At 42.6% G+C, this 18916-nt stretch overlaps 1 protein-coding gene across 1 annotated transcript in view; it reads left to right on the forward strand.

The window, feature by feature from the left end:
* LOC147098520 (A disintegrin and metalloproteinase with thrombospondin motifs 14-like) overlaps nt 1–18916 on the forward strand; it is a 222997-nt gene that overhangs the window by 175273 nt on the left and 28808 nt on the right. Inside the window, exons 10-15 of the mRNA XM_085969985.1 lie at nt 1502–1650; nt 3660–3835; nt 4408–4541; nt 7345–7468; nt 17693–17773; nt 18055–18218. Of these exons, the coding sequence (XP_085826111.1) occupies nt 1502–1650; nt 3660–3835; nt 4408–4541; nt 7345–7468; nt 17693–17773; nt 18055–18218 (828 nt within the window). The remainder of the gene's footprint in view (nt 1–1501; nt 1651–3659; nt 3836–4407; nt 4542–7344; nt 7469–17692; nt 17774–18054; nt 18219–18916) is intronic.

Consider the following 18916-nt stretch of genomic DNA (forward strand, 5'->3'; position numbering starts at 1 on the left):
CTCTCTCCAACAGACGCCCAAGATGTGCTGATATTGGCGCCCCCCCCCCCCCTTCGTGTTATGCTTATTGCCTGACCTAAGAAATACTAGTGGGGTCAGCCCACTGGCCGGGCGCGATTGCCACTCCGCCATAGTTACACCAGCGGAGAGTGATTGTGGTCATTCAACCCCAGGGACTCTGCCTGAAACTTAACAACTCTCTTTTCACATGATAGCTTATTCTTTTAGTTGTCAAATTTCCGGCATTTGCAGTTATTTCTTTTCATCGGTATCATTTGGTTAGTGTGTAGGTTTTTAAAGAGTATTTATTTAAAAACCCACATCTCTGTGTCAATTTGTTGGTGTGATTAGTTGCTTATTATATAAGCATTAGCATTACTGCATTGTTTTTCATGCCTTGCAATTGAGACTTTGTATTGATTTGTGGCTCATAGTAAAGCTGGCACTGGACAGGTCGAGTCCATTGGCAATTTACAATAGGTTTAATAGAGGGGCTAATACATCAACATGCATCTTCATAATGCTGCATATCAAAACATTTTCTTGCAATCTCATCAGACTTGGTTTGTCTGTTGGTATATTAACTGTTAGTAAATGCTGTTGTAGAGCAGCTAGTGAAAGTATCATAATGATAGCAGTTTTTACACTGTAATCTTTAAACAAACTTTTCAAGTTTCTTTCAAAAATTATCATAAATGAGAAAGAAAGTCTTGCATTTATATAGAGCCTTTCACGATCTTGGAATGTCCCACAGCTTTGCAGTCAATGAAGTACTTTTGAATTGTAGTCGCTGTTGTAATGTAGGAAATGTGGCAGCCAATTTGCGCACAGCAAGGCCCCACAAACAGCAGTGTGATACTGACCAGATAATCTGTTTTTAGTGATGTTATCTGAGGGCTAAATATTATCCACGACACCAGGGATAACTCCCCTGCTCTTCTTCGAAATAGTGCCATGGGATCTTTTACGTCCACCCGAGAGAGCAGACGGGGCCTCGGTTTAACGTCTTATCCGAAAGACACGACCTTTGACAGTGCAGCACTCCCTCAGCACTGCACTGGAGTGTCAGCCTGGATTATGTGCTCTAGTCTCTGGAGTGGGCCTTGAACCCACAAAATGACGAAAGATGAGATCAAAGATTTTCATTTTCTGGATCCCCAAAAGTTTTAATATATATAATTATTGAAGAAAGGTTATTTTGCGTAGATTTAAAGAGTGATTTTACTAGTTTTCACTTCTGTTGTAGAGCTCCGTATGACGTGTAGTCTAGGACATAGAGGACAGCTCGTCCAAACCGTGGCCTGAACTATTTTTCCATCTGTTGAAATTAATGGATGGAAAATTGTTAAGGCTGCAAATGGGAGTGCTGTCCTCTACTCCCAAATTCCCAAAATGCAGTCCTGTCACATGAAGCCCTGCAGCATGAATGTAAATCTGCAAGATTACCCCATAGTACCTAGCAGTAAATCCTGAAGATAGTTTAACCACCTCTACTTTCCAGTGGTGTTTCAAGGGTCACTGTATTTGGAAGACTTCAGATCAGTCATACAGTCAGGATGGAAGCTGGAGTTCCTGGACAAAGTTTGGATCGTGCTCAAGAACCTGTGCTGGAGGAGTGCGCTTCCGTAGCAGGCAGTGCAGTAATCCCTCGTAAGTTCGTATTAGTTGGCACATGATTGCACATTCAGAAAATAGCATCAAGTGGTTATTACATCAACTGTAATACATGTTTTTGTTTGATACTCTTATTAAGTAATAGACATGACCATTCATTCAGCTCTGCACATTCACACTCAGCATATCTACTGTACTAAGAATTGTTTCCTTTTACAATGGAAGACACTTTACTAACAAAGTAAAAGAAAATTAAGTGTCTCATCACATCTTTCAGTACTGTCTCAAATCGCTTCATATGCAACGATTTCGTTTGTAATTTAGTGACGGCAGTAGCCATTTTGCACAGCAAGATTCCACAAACAACAATAAGATGACTAATCTGTTTTTGGTGAAGCTGATTGAGGAAGAAATATTGGTTGGGAGAACTCCCTGCTCTTCTTTAAATAATGGATCTTAATATCCATCTGCACCATAGTAAGACAGAGCCATGGTTTAGTGCCTTGACCAAAGTACAGCACCTCTGACAATGCAGCACTTTAGAATTGTACCAACGTGTCAGGCTAGATTGTGTGCCCAAGTTTTGAAGCAGTGCTTGAATCTTCTGACTCAAAGGAAAGAGTGCTACCAACTGAGGCAATTTGATTGGAAGTGAATGCTAGCAAATAATAGCCATGTGCCCTAATAATAGGTGGGATCTATCATAAAATAAATAACAAAAGAACATTTGTACACTATAATTGCATATATTTACAATATAAAGGATTACTTCAATTGTATATACAATTTTAGATGTCTCTAGCATAAGCTAAAGTTCTGTCTTAGTTTGCCAAAGATTGGGCCAGATTTTCCGATCGGAGGCTTCCTGCGTGCGGAAGCCTCCGATCTGGAAAAATCTACGCACTTACTTGAGGGCTCCCGAGGTGCGTATAGTTCCGATGCTGGGCCTCTCGAACTCCAAGTGTGCAGGGCCTACGTATCCCAGGGGCGCATGCGGTTTGCAAGCGTCCCTGGGATCACGTGTGCCATGGGGAGCCAATCAAAGAAGGGAATCTCCCTTCATACACTTGACAGATAGACCTGTCAAATATATGAATGGAGATCACCCCAAAAACACTTCAAAACATTAAATACATTTTTTTAAATCACATTTTTAAAATTAGTTGAAATTACAATAAATTAAATATTTTAAACAAAAATTTAATTTTTTTGTAAAAAATAATTAAAAGTTTTTTACAGGGCTAAAAATAAACTTAACTTTTTTAAATGATAAATGACTGAATTTTTAAAAAACTTTTATCAACTCTTATCCTGATAAAAGCAGGTCTTACACCTGCTTTTACCAGGCGTAAGAATTCTAAAAGATTTCTGTGGGCGGAGGGGCTTCAGAAAGCAGAACTATCCACGTATCCACCCGTAGGGATCAAAATATCCGGGCCATTATTTTATTTTATATTCTTTCCCAGCTTGGATAAGGAACTCCTTTTTATTGTTTAATTGAAAGAGTAAGAAAGTAAAATGGTCATTCTGGGTTTGGTTGCAATCATTTGTTCTCTTCCCCCTCCCCAGCACAGCCAACTTCCTCGTCAACAATCCCTTCCTGTACACTGCCACTGAAGCACATGTAGGCTTACTAACACATTTAATGCATATGTATAAAATGTCTGGGTATGAACATAGTGTAAACGCATGCATCCGGCAGCTCTCCTCCATAGCCATCCCATGCCACATCAAATGGTTTTGTATAAAAACAGAAATGCTGGACATACTCAGCAGGTCAGGTAGCATCTGTGGAGAAACAGAGTTAACATTTCAGGTCGATGACCTTTCATCAGAAAATGGTTTGGTAGCTAAGAGCACAGAACCAATTGTCACTCAGAGTTGGGATATAACTATAGTCTCAGATTCTGAACCAGCAGTATAGTACATAAGATCAGGAAACCTTTCTAAATTATCGAGACAGCAAGCATACATCTCTCTATAAACCAATTGTAGAATGAGATAAGTGTGTATCCTGTCACTGATTGCCTTTAACCTCTCTGCAGCCCTGCCTATGGTGGCCGAGACTGCCCTGGTCCCACTTCCGAGTACAAAGTCTGCAATTCTGAAGATTGCTCAGGGCATTATGAAGATTTTCGGGCTCAGCAGTGTCAACAAAGAAACTCCTATTATCTTTACCAGAATATTAAGCATAATTGGCTCCCTTATGAGCACCAAGATGGTGAGTTTGTTGTTGAGACTGTATTTGTGTTCTGTTTTCACATTTGACAAGCAAAACCAGAGAAATATTTATATATAAGACACTACAGTTCCTGTATACTGCATAATTACTAGTTCATGTGAGGTGCGTGTAAGGGGTGATTTTCGACTTTGCCTGCTGCTGGGGAGCTTCACCAGCCGGAAGCATATGTTGCAAATTCAGAGGCACTTTGCACACAATTTACCTGCAGTAATTTAAATGGTCAGAAAATCAAACACCGCACGCACTCAAATTTTGTGTGTGTGCAACCAGCAACCAAAATTCAAAAATTTCTCCTGTAATATACCCTCTGGGTGCCAGCATGCACAACCCTCTGGACAATACCATTGCCAACATAGTTTCAAATTATTTTCTTCAAAAATTAAACAAAAGGGAATTAAACAATGAAAGATGCCTGGGAGTGAATAAAGGTAAAACCAAACCTTGGCGATTCAGATGTTCCTAATCCTTTTATGCTTTGTTATCAAGACTTCTAATATTGCCCATTAGTCTGTGTAACCTTCCATTTTGCTTTTCTTTTCCAATCAACATAGAGGCTCAAAAATGTGAACTAATTTGCCAGTCCAAGGAAACTGGGGATGTAGTGTTCATGAATCAAGTTGTACACGACGGTACACGCTGCAGTTACAAAGATCACTTCAGTGTGTGTGCTCGAGGCGAATGTGTGGTAGGTGCTCATCACTTGTGTTGTCTCTGATCTCGGCGCTCCTCTAATTTTTTTTTATTCATTGATGGGATGTGGGCGTCGCTGGCTGACTAGGCCTGCATTTAGTGCCCATCCCTAATTGCCATTGAGAAGGTGGTGGTGAGCTGCCTTCTTGAACCGCTGCAGTTTTACAACTGAGTGGCTTGCTAGGCCATTTCAGAGGGCATTAAGAGTCAACCACATTGCTGTGGGTCTGGAGTCACATGTAGGCCAGACCAGGTAAGGACGGCAGATTTCCTTCCCTAAAGGACATTAGTGAACCAGATGGGTTTTTGCAACAATTGACAATGGTATCATGGTCACCATTAGTAAGACTAACATTTAATTCCAGAATTAAATTGAATTGAATTTAAATTCCACCAGCTGCTGTGGTGGGATTTGAACCCATAGCCTCAGAGCATTTGACTGAGCCTCTGGCTTACTAGTCTAGTGACATAACCACTACGCCACCGCCTCTCCATCCTCTAATTCTGGCCTCTTGTGCATCCCCTATTTCAGTCGCCCCTAAGCACTGGAATTCCCTCCGTAAACCCCGCTGCTTCTTTCTCCTAATTTAAGACACTCCCTAAAATGTACCTCTTTGACCAAGTTTTTGGTCACCTGTCCAAATGGCCTGGAATTTGTGATCAGCAGCGAAGCGACGCCGATCGCTGCTGACCTCACAGAAAGCTGCCCACTAAGAACTCGCGGACTCTGCAACAAAAACTTTAGCTTTCTCGACGTTAAATTGATTGTAACGGCATGGATAGAGGATTGGCTATCTAACAGAAGGCAGAGAGTTGGGATAAATGGTTCATTCTCAGACTGGCAATCAGTAACTAGTGGTGTTCCGCAGGGGTCAGTGCTGGGTCCCCAACTCTTTACAATCTATATTAACGATTTGGAGGAGGGGACCGAGTGTAACATATCAAAGTTTGCAGATGATACTAAGATGAGAGGGAAAGTAGTGAGTGAGGAGGACATAAAAAACCTGCAAGGGGACATAGACAGGCTAAGTAAGTGGGCAGAGATTTGGCAGATGGAATACAATACTGAAAAGTGTGAGGTTATGCACTTTGGCAGGAAAAATCGTAGAGCAAGTTATTATCTTAATGGCAAGAAACTGGAAAGTACTGAAGTACAAAGGGATCTGGGGGTCCTGGTGCACGAAACTCAAAAGGTTAGTATGCAGGTGCAGCAAGTGATTGAGAAGGCCAATGGAATGTTGGCTTTCATTGCTAGGGGGATAGAATATAAAAATAGGGAGGTATTGCTTCAGTTGTACAAGGTATTGGTGAGACCGCACCTGGAATACTGCGTACAATTTTGGTGTCCATACTTAAGAAAGGACATACTTGCTCTCGAGTCAGTACAAAGAAGGTTCATTCGGTTAATCCCGGGGATGAGGGGATGGACATATGAGGAGAGGTTGAGTAGATTGGGACTCTACTCATTGGAGTTCAGAAGAATGAGAGGCGATCTTATTGAAACATATAAGATTGTGAAGGGGTTGGATCGGGGAGGATGTTCCTGATGATGGGTGAAACTAGAACTAGGGGGCACAGTCTTAGAATAAGGGGCTGCTCTTTCAAAACTGAGATGAGGAGGAACTACTTCACTCAGAGGGTGGTAGCTCCATGCTGCCCCAAAAAGCTGTAGAAGCTACATCATTACATAAATTTAAAACAGAAATAGACAGTTTCCTAGAAGTAAAGGGAATTAAGGGTTACGGGGAGCGGGCAGGAATTTGGACATGAGTCTAGGTTCGGATCGGTCATGGCCCTGTGGGTAGCGGAGCGGGCCCAGGGGCTGTGTAGCCTGATCCTGCTCCTATTTCGTGTGTCTAATTCTGTTAGATTCAGGAGATGGTTCTGTGATAGTGGATTGGCGGTTAGGATCAGATCAGCCATGATCTTATTGAATGGCGGAGCAGGCTCGAGGGGCCGATTGGCCTACTCCTGCTCCTATTTCTTATGTTCTTATGTAACGTTGTCAAAAGGGAATCCCTAGCATAGAGCAGCAGTGATGTCATCAAGCTGTCTAAACATTGAAGAATTATCACAGACAGCAAACCAGGAAATAAACAGCACTGATTATCAATACACTTTTTAAAAAAATTCTTAGAGAGCGAAATAAAGATTGGGAAATACACCTGGGGTTAAAGTAAAAGCTGAAATATCACAAACTTCGAAAACATTTTTTTAATTATTTTAAAATTTTTATCATCATGGAGAAATTTGACATTCCACAAATATAAAATTTGTTTTTTCAGGGCCAGAACGGTTGTTCAGCAGTTAATGCGCTGTTAAAACCCCATTTACACCATTCCAATGAGGCTTAACTTTTTATGGGGTGTTTAACGACGATATTAGATCGGAAAAGCTTAAGTTTTTGTCAATTCAGCTGATTTCACTGATTGCCGCCTATGGCGGAGCAGGGAATAACTGACCGCAACTTCAGAATTTCTGTGTTTATCTGAAGTTAAAGTCAGTTTCAGAGGACTAATGACGTCAAACGCTGACAATTTCGCAGTCATTATCACCACATAATTTGGGCCATTATCTCTGTGGATCAGATAACGGTCCTCTGACGCACCTTGAAACGGTTTACTATGTTAAAGGCATTATAAAAATGCAAGTTGTTTCATTTACTTATTAAGACAAGGATTGTTCCTTGTGACTTATTTTGATTGTGATTATCTAAACCCTTGGTTGTGCAGTTTTTAATTCTGACCATTTTGTCGAGGGATGAAAATTATGACTATTGAATTATTTTCCTTTTGAAGCTTGTGGGCTGTGACAAGGAAGTTGGTTCTTTTAAGCAAGAAGATAAATGTGGTGTCTGTGGTGGTGACAATGCACATTGTCGAACTGTTAAAGGAACCATTGCCAAGACTCCCAAACGAACAGGTGAGTTAAAGCCCCATCTGTCAAGTCTTGCTTGGCATTCTGGCTTAATGTAACCTATTTGAATACACATCACACTCAAAAATAAACATACCTCCACTTATTTAAATATGTTTACTATCTGGTTCACCAGTTACCACAAATCTCAGTCCTAATGTTTCCTCATTGTTTGCAGCACTGCTTAAAGCTTATACCAAAAGTCTTGAATTCAGGTATACCAGAAAATTGAGAGCAATATGTCCACTGCTTGCAGATTTTAAATGGCTAAAGCTGTTAGCTGATGAGTAATTCTCCCTGGCAGCACCATAAACTTGGAAAATCACTCCCAAGGGTCTTAGCTTAGACTGCCCCCTTGCTGTAACTGTGTTCATCTGTGATAATTCTACCCTGAGCTAGGATTGAAATGCTACTTATGGGCTAAAGGACATGAATTGCTTCACTTATCTTCAGGTGTACACTGTTTTCCCAAAGTTCTTCAAAGACACATGCAAGTACTTTAGATTCAGTCAGAGCTGACAAACAATGCTGCTGAAGCACACCCGAGTGGTTAGCTGAGATCATCAAGGAAAAGTGGTTTCTGGGCTGTAGTGTGAAGTAGAGAAATGCCAACTGCTAGATTCAGTACAATATGTTCCTCAACATCAAATTAGTTGCCTTGGCCCAAAAAAGATATAACGCAACATCTCTAATTCACGTTATAAGAATATTGCATTTATACAGTACATTTACCATAGTAGCCATCCCAAGGTGTTTCACTGAGAAGAAATGGATGGTGAGCAGTAGTAGAAGAATTGGAGGAGATGACCAGAGGCATGGTCAAAGAAATAGTTTTTGAGCAGACTTTTGAAGGTGAGGAGAGAAGTGGTAAGGTGGAGGGATTTAGGGAGAGAGTGCCACAGGGCAGGGCTGAGACAGTCAAAGGCTGTGCCACCAATGGGAGAGGAGAAGGTTTACACGAGGTCAGTGTCGGAAGTGCAGGAGGAGACCATTCAGCCCCTCGAGCCTGTTTGACACAAAAGGCATCAAGGAGTATGGGGAGAGAGCGGGAATATGGTATTGAGATAGAGGATCAGCCATGATCATATTGAATGGCGGAGCAGGCTCGAAGGGCCGAATGGCCTACTCCTGCTCCTATTTTTCTATGTATTCTATTACGCCATTCAATTAAATCATATCTGATCTGTACCTCAATTCCATTTACCTGCCTTTGCTCCATATTCCTTGATATCCTTATCGAACAAAAATCTACCAATCTCAGTCCTGAAAATTTGAATTGACCCAGCATCCACAGCCTTTTGGGGCGAGAGCTTCATTACCCTTTGTGTGAAAAGGTGCTTCCTGATTTCACTCTTAAATGACGTAGCTCTAATTTTAAGATTATGCTCTCTTGCTCTGGTTTCTCCCACCAGAGGAAATAGTTTCTCTGTATTGACTCTATTGAATTCCTTTATCATTTTAAACACCTCGATTAGATCTTCCCTCAACCTTCCAAATTCAAGGGAATACAAGCCATGTTTATGCAACCTGCCCTCATAATTAAACCTTTTAAGCCCTGGTGTTGTTCTGGTGAATCTGCGCTGTACCCCTTCCAAGGCCGATATATCTTTCCTGAAGTTCGGTACCCAAAGCTGAATGCAGTACTCCGATTGTTGTCTAACCAAGGCTCTGTACAACTGAAGCATAACTTCCTCCCTTTTGTATTCCAACCCTCTTGAGTTAAAGGCCAACATTCCATTAGCCTTTTTCATTACTTTTTCTACCCGTGCACTAGCTTATAGTGATTTGTGTACATGGATCCCCAAGTTCCTTTGCTCCTCCACAGCTCCTAGTCTCTCACCATTAAAAAAAAAAAAAATTCTGATTTATCAATCTTGATCCAAAGTGGATGACCTCACACTTCCCCATATTGACCATCAACTGCTGTAGTTTTGCCCACTCTCAGTCTGCCTGTCCCTGTGTAACCTCCTGCTCCCATCTGCACAACTTACTGTGCTCAGTGCCTTCTGCAAACTTGGTTTTGCAACTTTCTATTCACTTATCCAAGCTGTTGTCTCAAGATGGCACCTGAACAGGCAGCTCCCTAGGGAGCTTCTTACTGTGCACCTCTATCCTTGGCCATTTGCTGCCATCCTTTGCCCTTTCTCCCCCAATCTCCTCTCTTCCACTGTTTAAGTTCCCCTGGCTCAAATATTGGGTGCATTTTAGCCTTAACTACAAGTTAACTGCTAGTTTTAACTGCCCACTACTCATCCGCCAAGCATGCTTGCTCTTTGTTATCCTCAGTGAGCACTGGATCTTTTCTCAAATTTGACTTCCAAATTCGTGGACTTCTCTGAACATCAAGATTATGCTTCTGCACTGGACTACACAGTAAGAGTCAGCTGCCATGTTAGCTGATAGTGTTAATGGTTCTCCTCAGGTACTTTCCCCTCTCCTTCAAATCTGCCATCATCACCCCTCTCATCAAAAAGACAGCCCTTGACTCCTCCGTCCTTGCAAACTACCGCCCCATCTCCAACCTCCTTTTCCCTCTCCAAAGTCCTTCAATGTGTTGTCGCCTCCCAAATCCGTGCCCGTCTTTCTTGGAACTCCATTTTTTAATCCCTCCAATCGGGTTTCCACCCCGCCACAGTACCGAAACACCTCTTATCAAAGTCACAAATGACATCCGATATGACTGACAAAGATAAATTATCCATCCTCATCCTTATCGACCTGTCTGCAGGCGTTGACACGGCTGACCACTCCATCCCCCTCCAGCGCCTCTCCACCGTCGTCCAGCTGGGTGGAACTGCACTTGCCTGGTTCCATTCTTATCTATCCAGTCGTAGCCAGAGAATCACCTGCAGTGGCTTCTCTTCCTGCTCCTGCACTGTTACCTCTGGTGTCCCCCAAGGATCTATCCTTGGCCGTCTCCTATTTCTCATCTACATGCTGCCCCTCGGCAACATCATCCGAAAGCACCTAGTCAGTTTCCACATGTACGCTGATGATACCCAGCTCTACCTCACCACCATTTCTCTCGACCACGCCACTGTATCTAAATTGTCAGACTACTTGTCTGACCTCCAGTACTAGATGAGCAGAAATTTCCTCCAACTAAATCTTCTTCTTAGGCAGTCCCTCGGAACCGAGGATGACTTGCTTCCACATTAAAAATGAGTTCGCAGGTGACTGATGAGTCCAATGCGGGACCTACAGTCTCTGTCACAGGTGGGGCAGATGGTGGTTGAAGAGGCGGGTGGGTGGGGTGCTTGGGTTGATGTGCGCTGCTTGCTCTTGGCTTCCACTTGCTCCCGGCAAGTGACTCAAGGTGTTCGGCGCCTTCCCGGATGCTTATCCTCCACTTTGTATTGGGTAGACCGAAGCCATTGCCTTCGGTTCCCACCACAAACTCCGTTCCCTAGCCACCAACTCTATCTCTCTCCCTGGCAACTGTCTTAAGCTGAACCAGACTGTTCGCAACCTTGATGTCCTATTTGACCCTGAAATGAGCTTGCGACCAGATATCCGCGCCATAACTAAGACCACCTATTTCCACCTCCATAACATCGCCTGACACCGCCCCACCTCAGCTCATCTGCTGCTGAAACCCTCATCCATGCCTTTGTTAGCTCTAGACTTCATCTCTCTCCCACTAGTTGATGGTACAAGGACTAGGGGACACAGATTTTGGGCAAGCGATTGGGGGGATGTGTGGAAAAACTTTATTACGCAGTGAGTGGTGAGGACCTGGAACTCGCTGCCGACGGAAGTGGTGGAAGTGGAGACAGTCAATGTTTTCAAGGCGAGACTGGATAGGCACTTGAAGGAAATAAACTTGCAGGGCTACGGGGATAGAGCGGGAGAATGGGACTGACTGAATTGCTCTACAGAGAGCCGGCACGGACTCGATGGACCGAATGGCCTCCTTCTGTGCTGCATGACTATGACTTGACTATTCCAACGCACTCCTGGCTGGCCTCCCACGTTCTACCCTACATAAACTTGAGGTCATCAAAACTCTGCTGCCCGTATCCTAATTCGCACCAAGTCCCTTTCACCCATCACCCCAGTGCTCGCTGAACTACATTGGCTCCCGGTTAAGCAATGCCTCGATTTTAAAATTCTCAACCTTGTTTTCAAATCCCTCCATGGCCTCGCCTCTCCCAATCTCTCTAATCTCCTCTATCTCCACAGTCTCCCAAAATAACTGCGCTTCTCTAATTCTGGCCTCTTGAGCATCCCTGATTTTAATCGCTCAACTATTGATGGCCGTGCCTTCAGCTGCCGAGGTCCTATGCTCTGGAATTCCCTACCTAACTCTCTTTCCTCCTTTTAAGATGCTGGTTAAAACCTACCTCTTTGATCAAGCCTTTGGTCATCTGCCCTAACATCTCCTTATGTGGCTCGTGTCAAATGTTATTTGATAACGCCTTTGTGAACCGCCTTGTGATGTTTTACTACGTTAAAGGTGCTATATAAATACAAGTTGTTGTTTGTTGTTCTGGTGAAAAGCTGAGCCGCAGTACTGATCCCTGGGAAACACCACTAGTCACGTGTTGCCAATTGGAAAACAGAACAAAGGGCATGAACTGGGCAGGAGGAGGTTGCAGAGTTAGGGTTTTACTGATAAATGAGAATTTTGAATTCGGTCTATTGGAGATTTTAGAGCTGATGGAAGTTGGAAAGGGTAGGGTAATGGTCGAGCAGGACCTAGTGTGGAATAGGATGCAGATGGTGGAGTTTTGAAGAAGGTGGAGTGGCACTCGAGGCTAATGAAGAGAGTGTTGGAGAAGTTGAACCAGGAGGTGATGAAGGTGTGGATTAGGGTTCAACCACGGTGGGCTATATTGTGAAGATAGAAATGCTTAGGCTGCAAATTTAATCGCGCTTTGGGGGCGGGACAGCTGTCAAAATCGCAAAGATTGACGGCGGGTAGGAAACCCTCTGTCAACCCGCCTCCACGCGAGTCTCCCAGGTATCGGGTCTGTCAGCGCAAAACTGACCCGACACCAAGCAGCGGCGGAGACAATTCTGGTACTTAAATGGCTTGTTAAGAGCCAACTTAAGAGGATTTTGAGGCTTACCTGTAATTTTAGCTTCTCTCCCACTGGTTACCCGCTATTCGGGGAACACACCAAGCTCAGCCTGGCGTGTTGAGTCTGCTCTGATGTTTGGGAAAAGCTGACCGCTGCAGAAGTGGTGTCAAGGATGCCATGTTGCAGATGGTGAGTTTCAGAGCAAAGAAAATGTTGGTTACTGCATTTTTAATAGAGATTTCTTTAGCTTACAAGTTTTTTAATCCATCTGTATGTCCAGTGCCACCTCATTGGGAGAACCTCTCTCGCCAGTGACAGATCGCTTCTGTCATCTCACCTGCAGCTGCCATCTATTCCAGCAACATCGGAGCCATCCTGCAGCTGCCATCTATTCCAGCAACATCGGAGCCAATGAAACAATCAGACCTTGGTCTTCCGAATCCTCCCACGATCAGCCCCAACACCAACATCACCAACCTTCTCTGCTATCACCTGATGCTGCACTGGACACAGGGCATCAGCCCCTGACAAACAGCGATGGTATCACCATGACCAGATTTTCTTCACTTGATGCTGTAAACCCTGGCTGCCACATGATGCGCCAGGTTGACACCATCCCACACCAGCACCGTGAAGCATCCCTTTTAATATCCAAGCCATTCCATGCACACACATCACTAAAGGGGGGGGGTGTTATGACTGAACAATCACTGGAACTCAGTAAGACACTTCTCAATGTGTGCTCAGATCTGTCCAATAAGGGACACTTTTGGAAAAAGATATTACACTGTATGACAACACATTACCAGAAACTTCACATTGGCTAAACCTCTCAAGTGCCCACCCTTGTGTGTTGTTAGTTAATATGCTTGCAGTAGGATGAGGGTGAGTGTGAGGGGTGGCTAGTGAGATGGGGAAGTGATAAAGTAGATAGGGTTGGGTGGAGGTGCAAGTTAAGTTGGTGTCCTGGGGAGGTCTCTTCCGCCCTTAGAAGGGAAGAGAACCTCCCTGCGTGCTGTGACTTCCTCCATAAGCATATGGAGGGAGTCATTGGAGAGTCTGGGTGCAGTGATTGTCAGTGTTTGCAGCACCTTAATGCTGTCAAACACCGACAGATCAACTGTCAAAATAAAATTGTGTGTGGTCCCTTTAAGGAAACCGGCAGACGATGCGTCATCAGACCCGCTGCCTGTTAATTGGCCGGTAAGCTTGCAAGGCGGGCTTAACCAGGCCAATCATGGGACCGGAACCCGCAAACCAGCTGACCCGCCCCCATCCCACTTCCAAAATTAAATTCGCGGCCTTAGTCTTGGTAATGGATAGGTTATGAGGTTTGAAGTTCAGCTTGGAGTAGAACAGAACATTACGGTTGTGTACAATCAGGTTCAGGCTGGGAAATCAACCAAGGCAGAGTATGGAATTGTTAAATTGTTAAATTTGATTCATTCACAATACGATGTTGGACAAGTAGTCATACAGTTGAGGCTGGTGGCAGAGAGGTAGAGCCAGTTGTTGTCAGCATACATGTGGTAGCTGACCCCTCCTTCCCTTCACCCCCCCCCCCGCCAGACCTACACGGATGTCATGGAGGGGCAGCACGTAGATAAGGAGATGGAGTGAATGAGTAAATACTCGTGTCAATGACCCATCTCGCTTTCCAGTTCATCATTAGGGAATGTCGCCATACAGCATGAGATTCTCTATAGTCTCCTGAAGGAAATGCGAGACAAATGAATCTTGCTAAATGGTTATCACAATGCGGTGTTAATAATAAACTCTTGTTTTGGTGGGGGTGGGTGGAGTCAAAATCTTATATTCCAACAAAAATAACTCATATTTTGTCCTAAAAGGTTAATTTTAATGAGCTTCACAAAGGATTACTAGATCTGAAATACTCGTGGTGGGGGGGGGAAATGGGAATATATTTTTTAAATGGCTTGATGTTAAAAGAGCACGAGTTCTCCACAGCCCCACTAAAGACATGCAACATGCTAGTCTGGGAATTCAAGATATTCAAAGACCGTGATTAGGGCAAGCAATTCAGTGCAGCGGAAATGACAAAGTCTTGTGGTAGTTGTGGAAAAAAACAGCTACAGTTGCAGGGGGTATTTTCTTGCTGATGCAGGTAAGGCCGTGTTGGCTTCTCCCCTCACCGGCACTTTATCAACAGCGCAATTTAAAGGACAGGTGGTCTTATCAGTGCACCGAACAATAAAGGAAGTTTATGTAAGTTACATGGTTCATGTAAGGCCTGGCCTTTTTTTCCATCAAGCATACAGCTTACATATTCTGTTGAGTGTGATTTGAGTGCATGCTGACTGCAAGATTAGGAGATGCAACAGCCAGCTGATGTTACAAGGCTCAACTTGTGCTTTCTCTAGATCCAGTTGCTTTCCAACCATCAGATATAGACTCATGACACTCGTCGTTCCTTCTCAGCTCAGTAAATTTCCTCGGGAAGGGCTTGTACCTCTGCATAGCTAACTGATGATTCTGGAAGCATAGATGCTGAATAACTGCAGGGACAACACAATCATAGTAGGTATCCATGGAGTCTCCAGTGCTAAAAGGAAACTCATAGCAAGTTTGAAGGGTTTTGGGCATTCAAGGTATTGGCTGAGAGAAACAGCCTGCAAGACTAGCTGGCTACTCCCTGCATTTTAATTGACATTAACAGTGCTGGTTGGCTGATAACTTGCTATTGTAAGACCAGGTGGAAGCTTCCTTCACTGTTAGGTCAGCAGAGCACCAACCTGGAAACATACTTGTGAATAACATTAAAGTGGTGTTTAGGGAAGAAACTAACAGTGGAAATTGGTTGCAGGATGTCATGCTGTGTCACATCACATGTCCCAGCATAATCCGTTGTAGCATAAGGGGATGGATGGTGGCTCCTCAGGCACTATTCTTAGTTTCCTCCCCAACAGGGGCTGGAACAAGCTTGAAGTGTAAATCCGAATGGATGTGGTTTTTCCTTATGCTCCTCAGCACAAATGAAACCTTTCCATAAGAGATATATTGTGCATTCATCAGTGTTAAGGTAGACAAAAACTTCTTCCACTTGGAGTTGAGCACCATGCCTCTTGGCTCAATTGCAATTGTGAATTCAAGGTGCACTGGTTACTAAGGTACATGGGACTAGATTTTCTCACCAGTTTATAGTAATGCCAATCGGCAAAGCTAGACTGTTTTCTACACCACCTGACACATGCTCCGAGGTACTGGGTTAAACTGAAGATTTGTCTTAAGGGAGTATAGGTTGGGCTGGACTAACCTCACATGATAAATCACAGGCCGTGTCAAGCTGTGAAAATTCAGGCCCTCTCCACACACTTCTCATTATTTACTCCTCTTGGGAATAAACTTACGCAGTTCAAGAAAATACTGCAACACTATTGGCTAGAATCAATTTCAAACAACAAAGAAAACAAAATGCCCCATTCATTGAAAAACTTTTATGGAATAAACACATTCTCCCAAGAGGGAAACCGAGAATCTTTTCTAAAAATTGTCAACTCAGAGGTACAAGGGTTATATAAGATATGAATGATTTATTGACACTTAATGAGTTTTGGTTGCCCAGAGACTGCTTTTGCAAATACTGTGCCTGCCGATATGACCTTGTTATGAGGAATCTAATTCCTTTTGTTCAACCCTACAGAAATGAATCAATACTGGATAGTGCAGGAGAAAAATAGATGGCCTCTATATTCCTTTTTACCCATACATTTAGAAAGACTTAATGGCTTAGAAAAATGCACCGATGATCTGGAAATTGATTTTTGCACTGATAATTTCAGACATCCGTAAGGGTTAAGAAGCCTGCTGGTAAAGGGTCGATCTTCTGATTCAGTGCTTTTGCAGCAAGCACACATCAGGAAATTGCATTTCACACGTTTTCCTGCCCGTTACATTTAATCGGCGAAACATGCACGGAATGCGGCTGCGCATTCCCGATACGCACATCAGTCCTCATCAGGAGCGTACGTTCAAAAAAAAAAAAAAATGGGCCCTTTTAATCTTCCTATATAAAAGTAAGTACTAAACCTGACTAAAGATGTTAATTTTATGGTGAACAACAAACAGGAAAAAAAATTTAAAGAAGGAGGGGTAGAAATTCATCTTGGACGGTAGCGCTGAACGGACGGTATTGCATCGGCCGCCTGTTGTACACTATGCTTAATATTCAACTCCGTCGCATTCAATGGAACTGAATATCGGCAGGCAATGTAACAGGCGTCCAATTAGATACTGCAATTTGCGCTGAAGACAGATTTCTAGGCCAGAAACTTTTCCTGGGAAGAAACCAACACATTGAAGGTTAGAGCACCTTGGATAACCTCCTGACTGTTTCTTAATGGTATGATGACACAGTCAAAAATAAGGAAAATCTTCAAAAAATTAGATGCTGGTACTTCAATTTCCTTCAATCCACTTTTAAGTGAACTATTTTAAATTGTTTGTAAATGAAGGTGATTTTTGTTTTATAGAAGGTGAGGAGGAATGAAAACTGAAAATGTTTCGTGGTTTCTTTTCATTATGTACCAGTTCTGAAGTTTCTAAAGTAAAATGTTTAATCTTTGGTTATTTATTTCCTTGTATATACAGCTATTTGATAGTTGACCTCATCCTCATTTCTCTCCATAATATCACCTGCCTCTCTCTCTACTCCAACCTAGCCCCAGCCTGAGAAGAGCACTCACCATGGAACTCATCTCCAGCACTAGCCATCCTTTTGGCCAGTCTGTGTAAGATAGTCTGTTAGTGGCAAAATATGAGCAATTATGTGTGGATTTATGTGCAAGTTAGGTTAGGACTGCCCAGACCCATTTATTTACAATCATTATAACCACAAGGAGGAGAATTTCATGCCATCCACCTGGGCTAGATTGGAGCCCAGGTTGCAGAGATAAGATGTGCTAACCAAATAGACCATCTCAAAACTTATGTTCAAAAGAACAACTCTACTATATCTATACAGTAACATCACTAATAATTTTACTCTTGTGGCACTCGCATCTTATTTTTGCAGAACATGTACATTTTCATTGCCAATAAACTGCAGTTATATTTTGCACAAGTAAACCAAACCGCAGGACTTGCGCAAGGACTTACAAAATATTCTGTAGCTTTTATAACTTTCAAAACAAAAAGGGGGGATTGATCAAGTCTGAATCAATCAATTCTAATGTTTCATATATTGCAGGGATGTTCAAAATGTTTGAAATACCAGCTGGAGCAAGACACATTGAGATTGAAGAAACTGAGCCATCCACAAATCTCATTTGTAAGTTTTTTTCAGGGATCTAGTGACATATCAATATTTGCCTCTGTAAATAGTTTCATAATCTTTGCTATATTAAAAGAAATTGAATTAAACTTCAGAGGAATGAGTTGCTGTGGAAACTCTTAATTTATTTAGGAAAACATTGCATGAATTAATGATATTTTCATTACCAAACACAACGTGCTTTATTTTGAAAACTTAAAACTGTGGTCAGTAAAACATTTCGTACAATGTTTGGGATAAGTTATATCGAACATTTAATGATCACATTTTCTTAACAGCTGTGAAGAATCAAGCAACTGGTAATTTCATTCTCAATGCCAAAGGTGAAGGTTCGAAGCCAAAGATGTTTATAGAAATGGGTCTGGAGTGGGAGTATTCCATAGAAAATGGCAAGGAAATTCTTAATTCCAGCGGCCCACTGCACGGCAACATAATTGTTTTTGTAAGTAATGCAATTATTAATTTTTTTTTTAATATTTTGGAATTTTTTTCTATTTCTTCTCCTCTCAGAAGGTGCCAGCTCATTTCCAAGGTACAATTCCTCTGGTATCACACTTAAATAGCCAGCGTTGATGCTAGTCTAGACATGACCTAACTGGACAGCCACACAAATGCTGGATGGTGGTCATCAGCAAAACTCCCAACTAATTCTCTCCTCCCTCCCTAGCTCAAGGGTCCGAGGACAACAGTCGCACCTCTACTACTACTTCGAATGAGATCAGTGAACTCAAAACAGACTAGGATCAAACCTGTGACCCTCCTAGTTTGTATGGTTCAGTAGCTTGACAGTTGGTGCATTTCTTCCATTGATCCATTTTTAAGAGGGCAATAAATACAAGTACCAGCACATAAAATTGGTCTGATGCTATGAGAAACATCTTAATAGAAAATCCATATTAGCAAGCAAGGTAAAACTCCTTAGAGATCGCAACTCAGGATATAATGCACTGGAATATTCACCAACCTTTAGAATAAGTAGTACATTATTCCTGTTACTCATTCTACATAGATATCAGTAACATTTTTAAATGGCTTTTGTGTTGGAAGTATTAAGTTATGATTAATTCATAGAATCATACAGCACAGAAGGAGGCCATTTGACCCACTATGCCTGTACCGGCTCTTTGAAAACTATCCAAT

Source organism: Somniosus microcephalus, chromosome 29 (genome assembly GCF_052327205.1).
Source record: "Somniosus microcephalus isolate GS21.2 chromosome 29, FLI_Smic_1.0, whole genome shotgun sequence".
NCBI classification, from domain to species: Eukaryota; Metazoa; Chordata; class Chondrichthyes; order Squaliformes; family Somniosidae; genus Somniosus; species Somniosus microcephalus.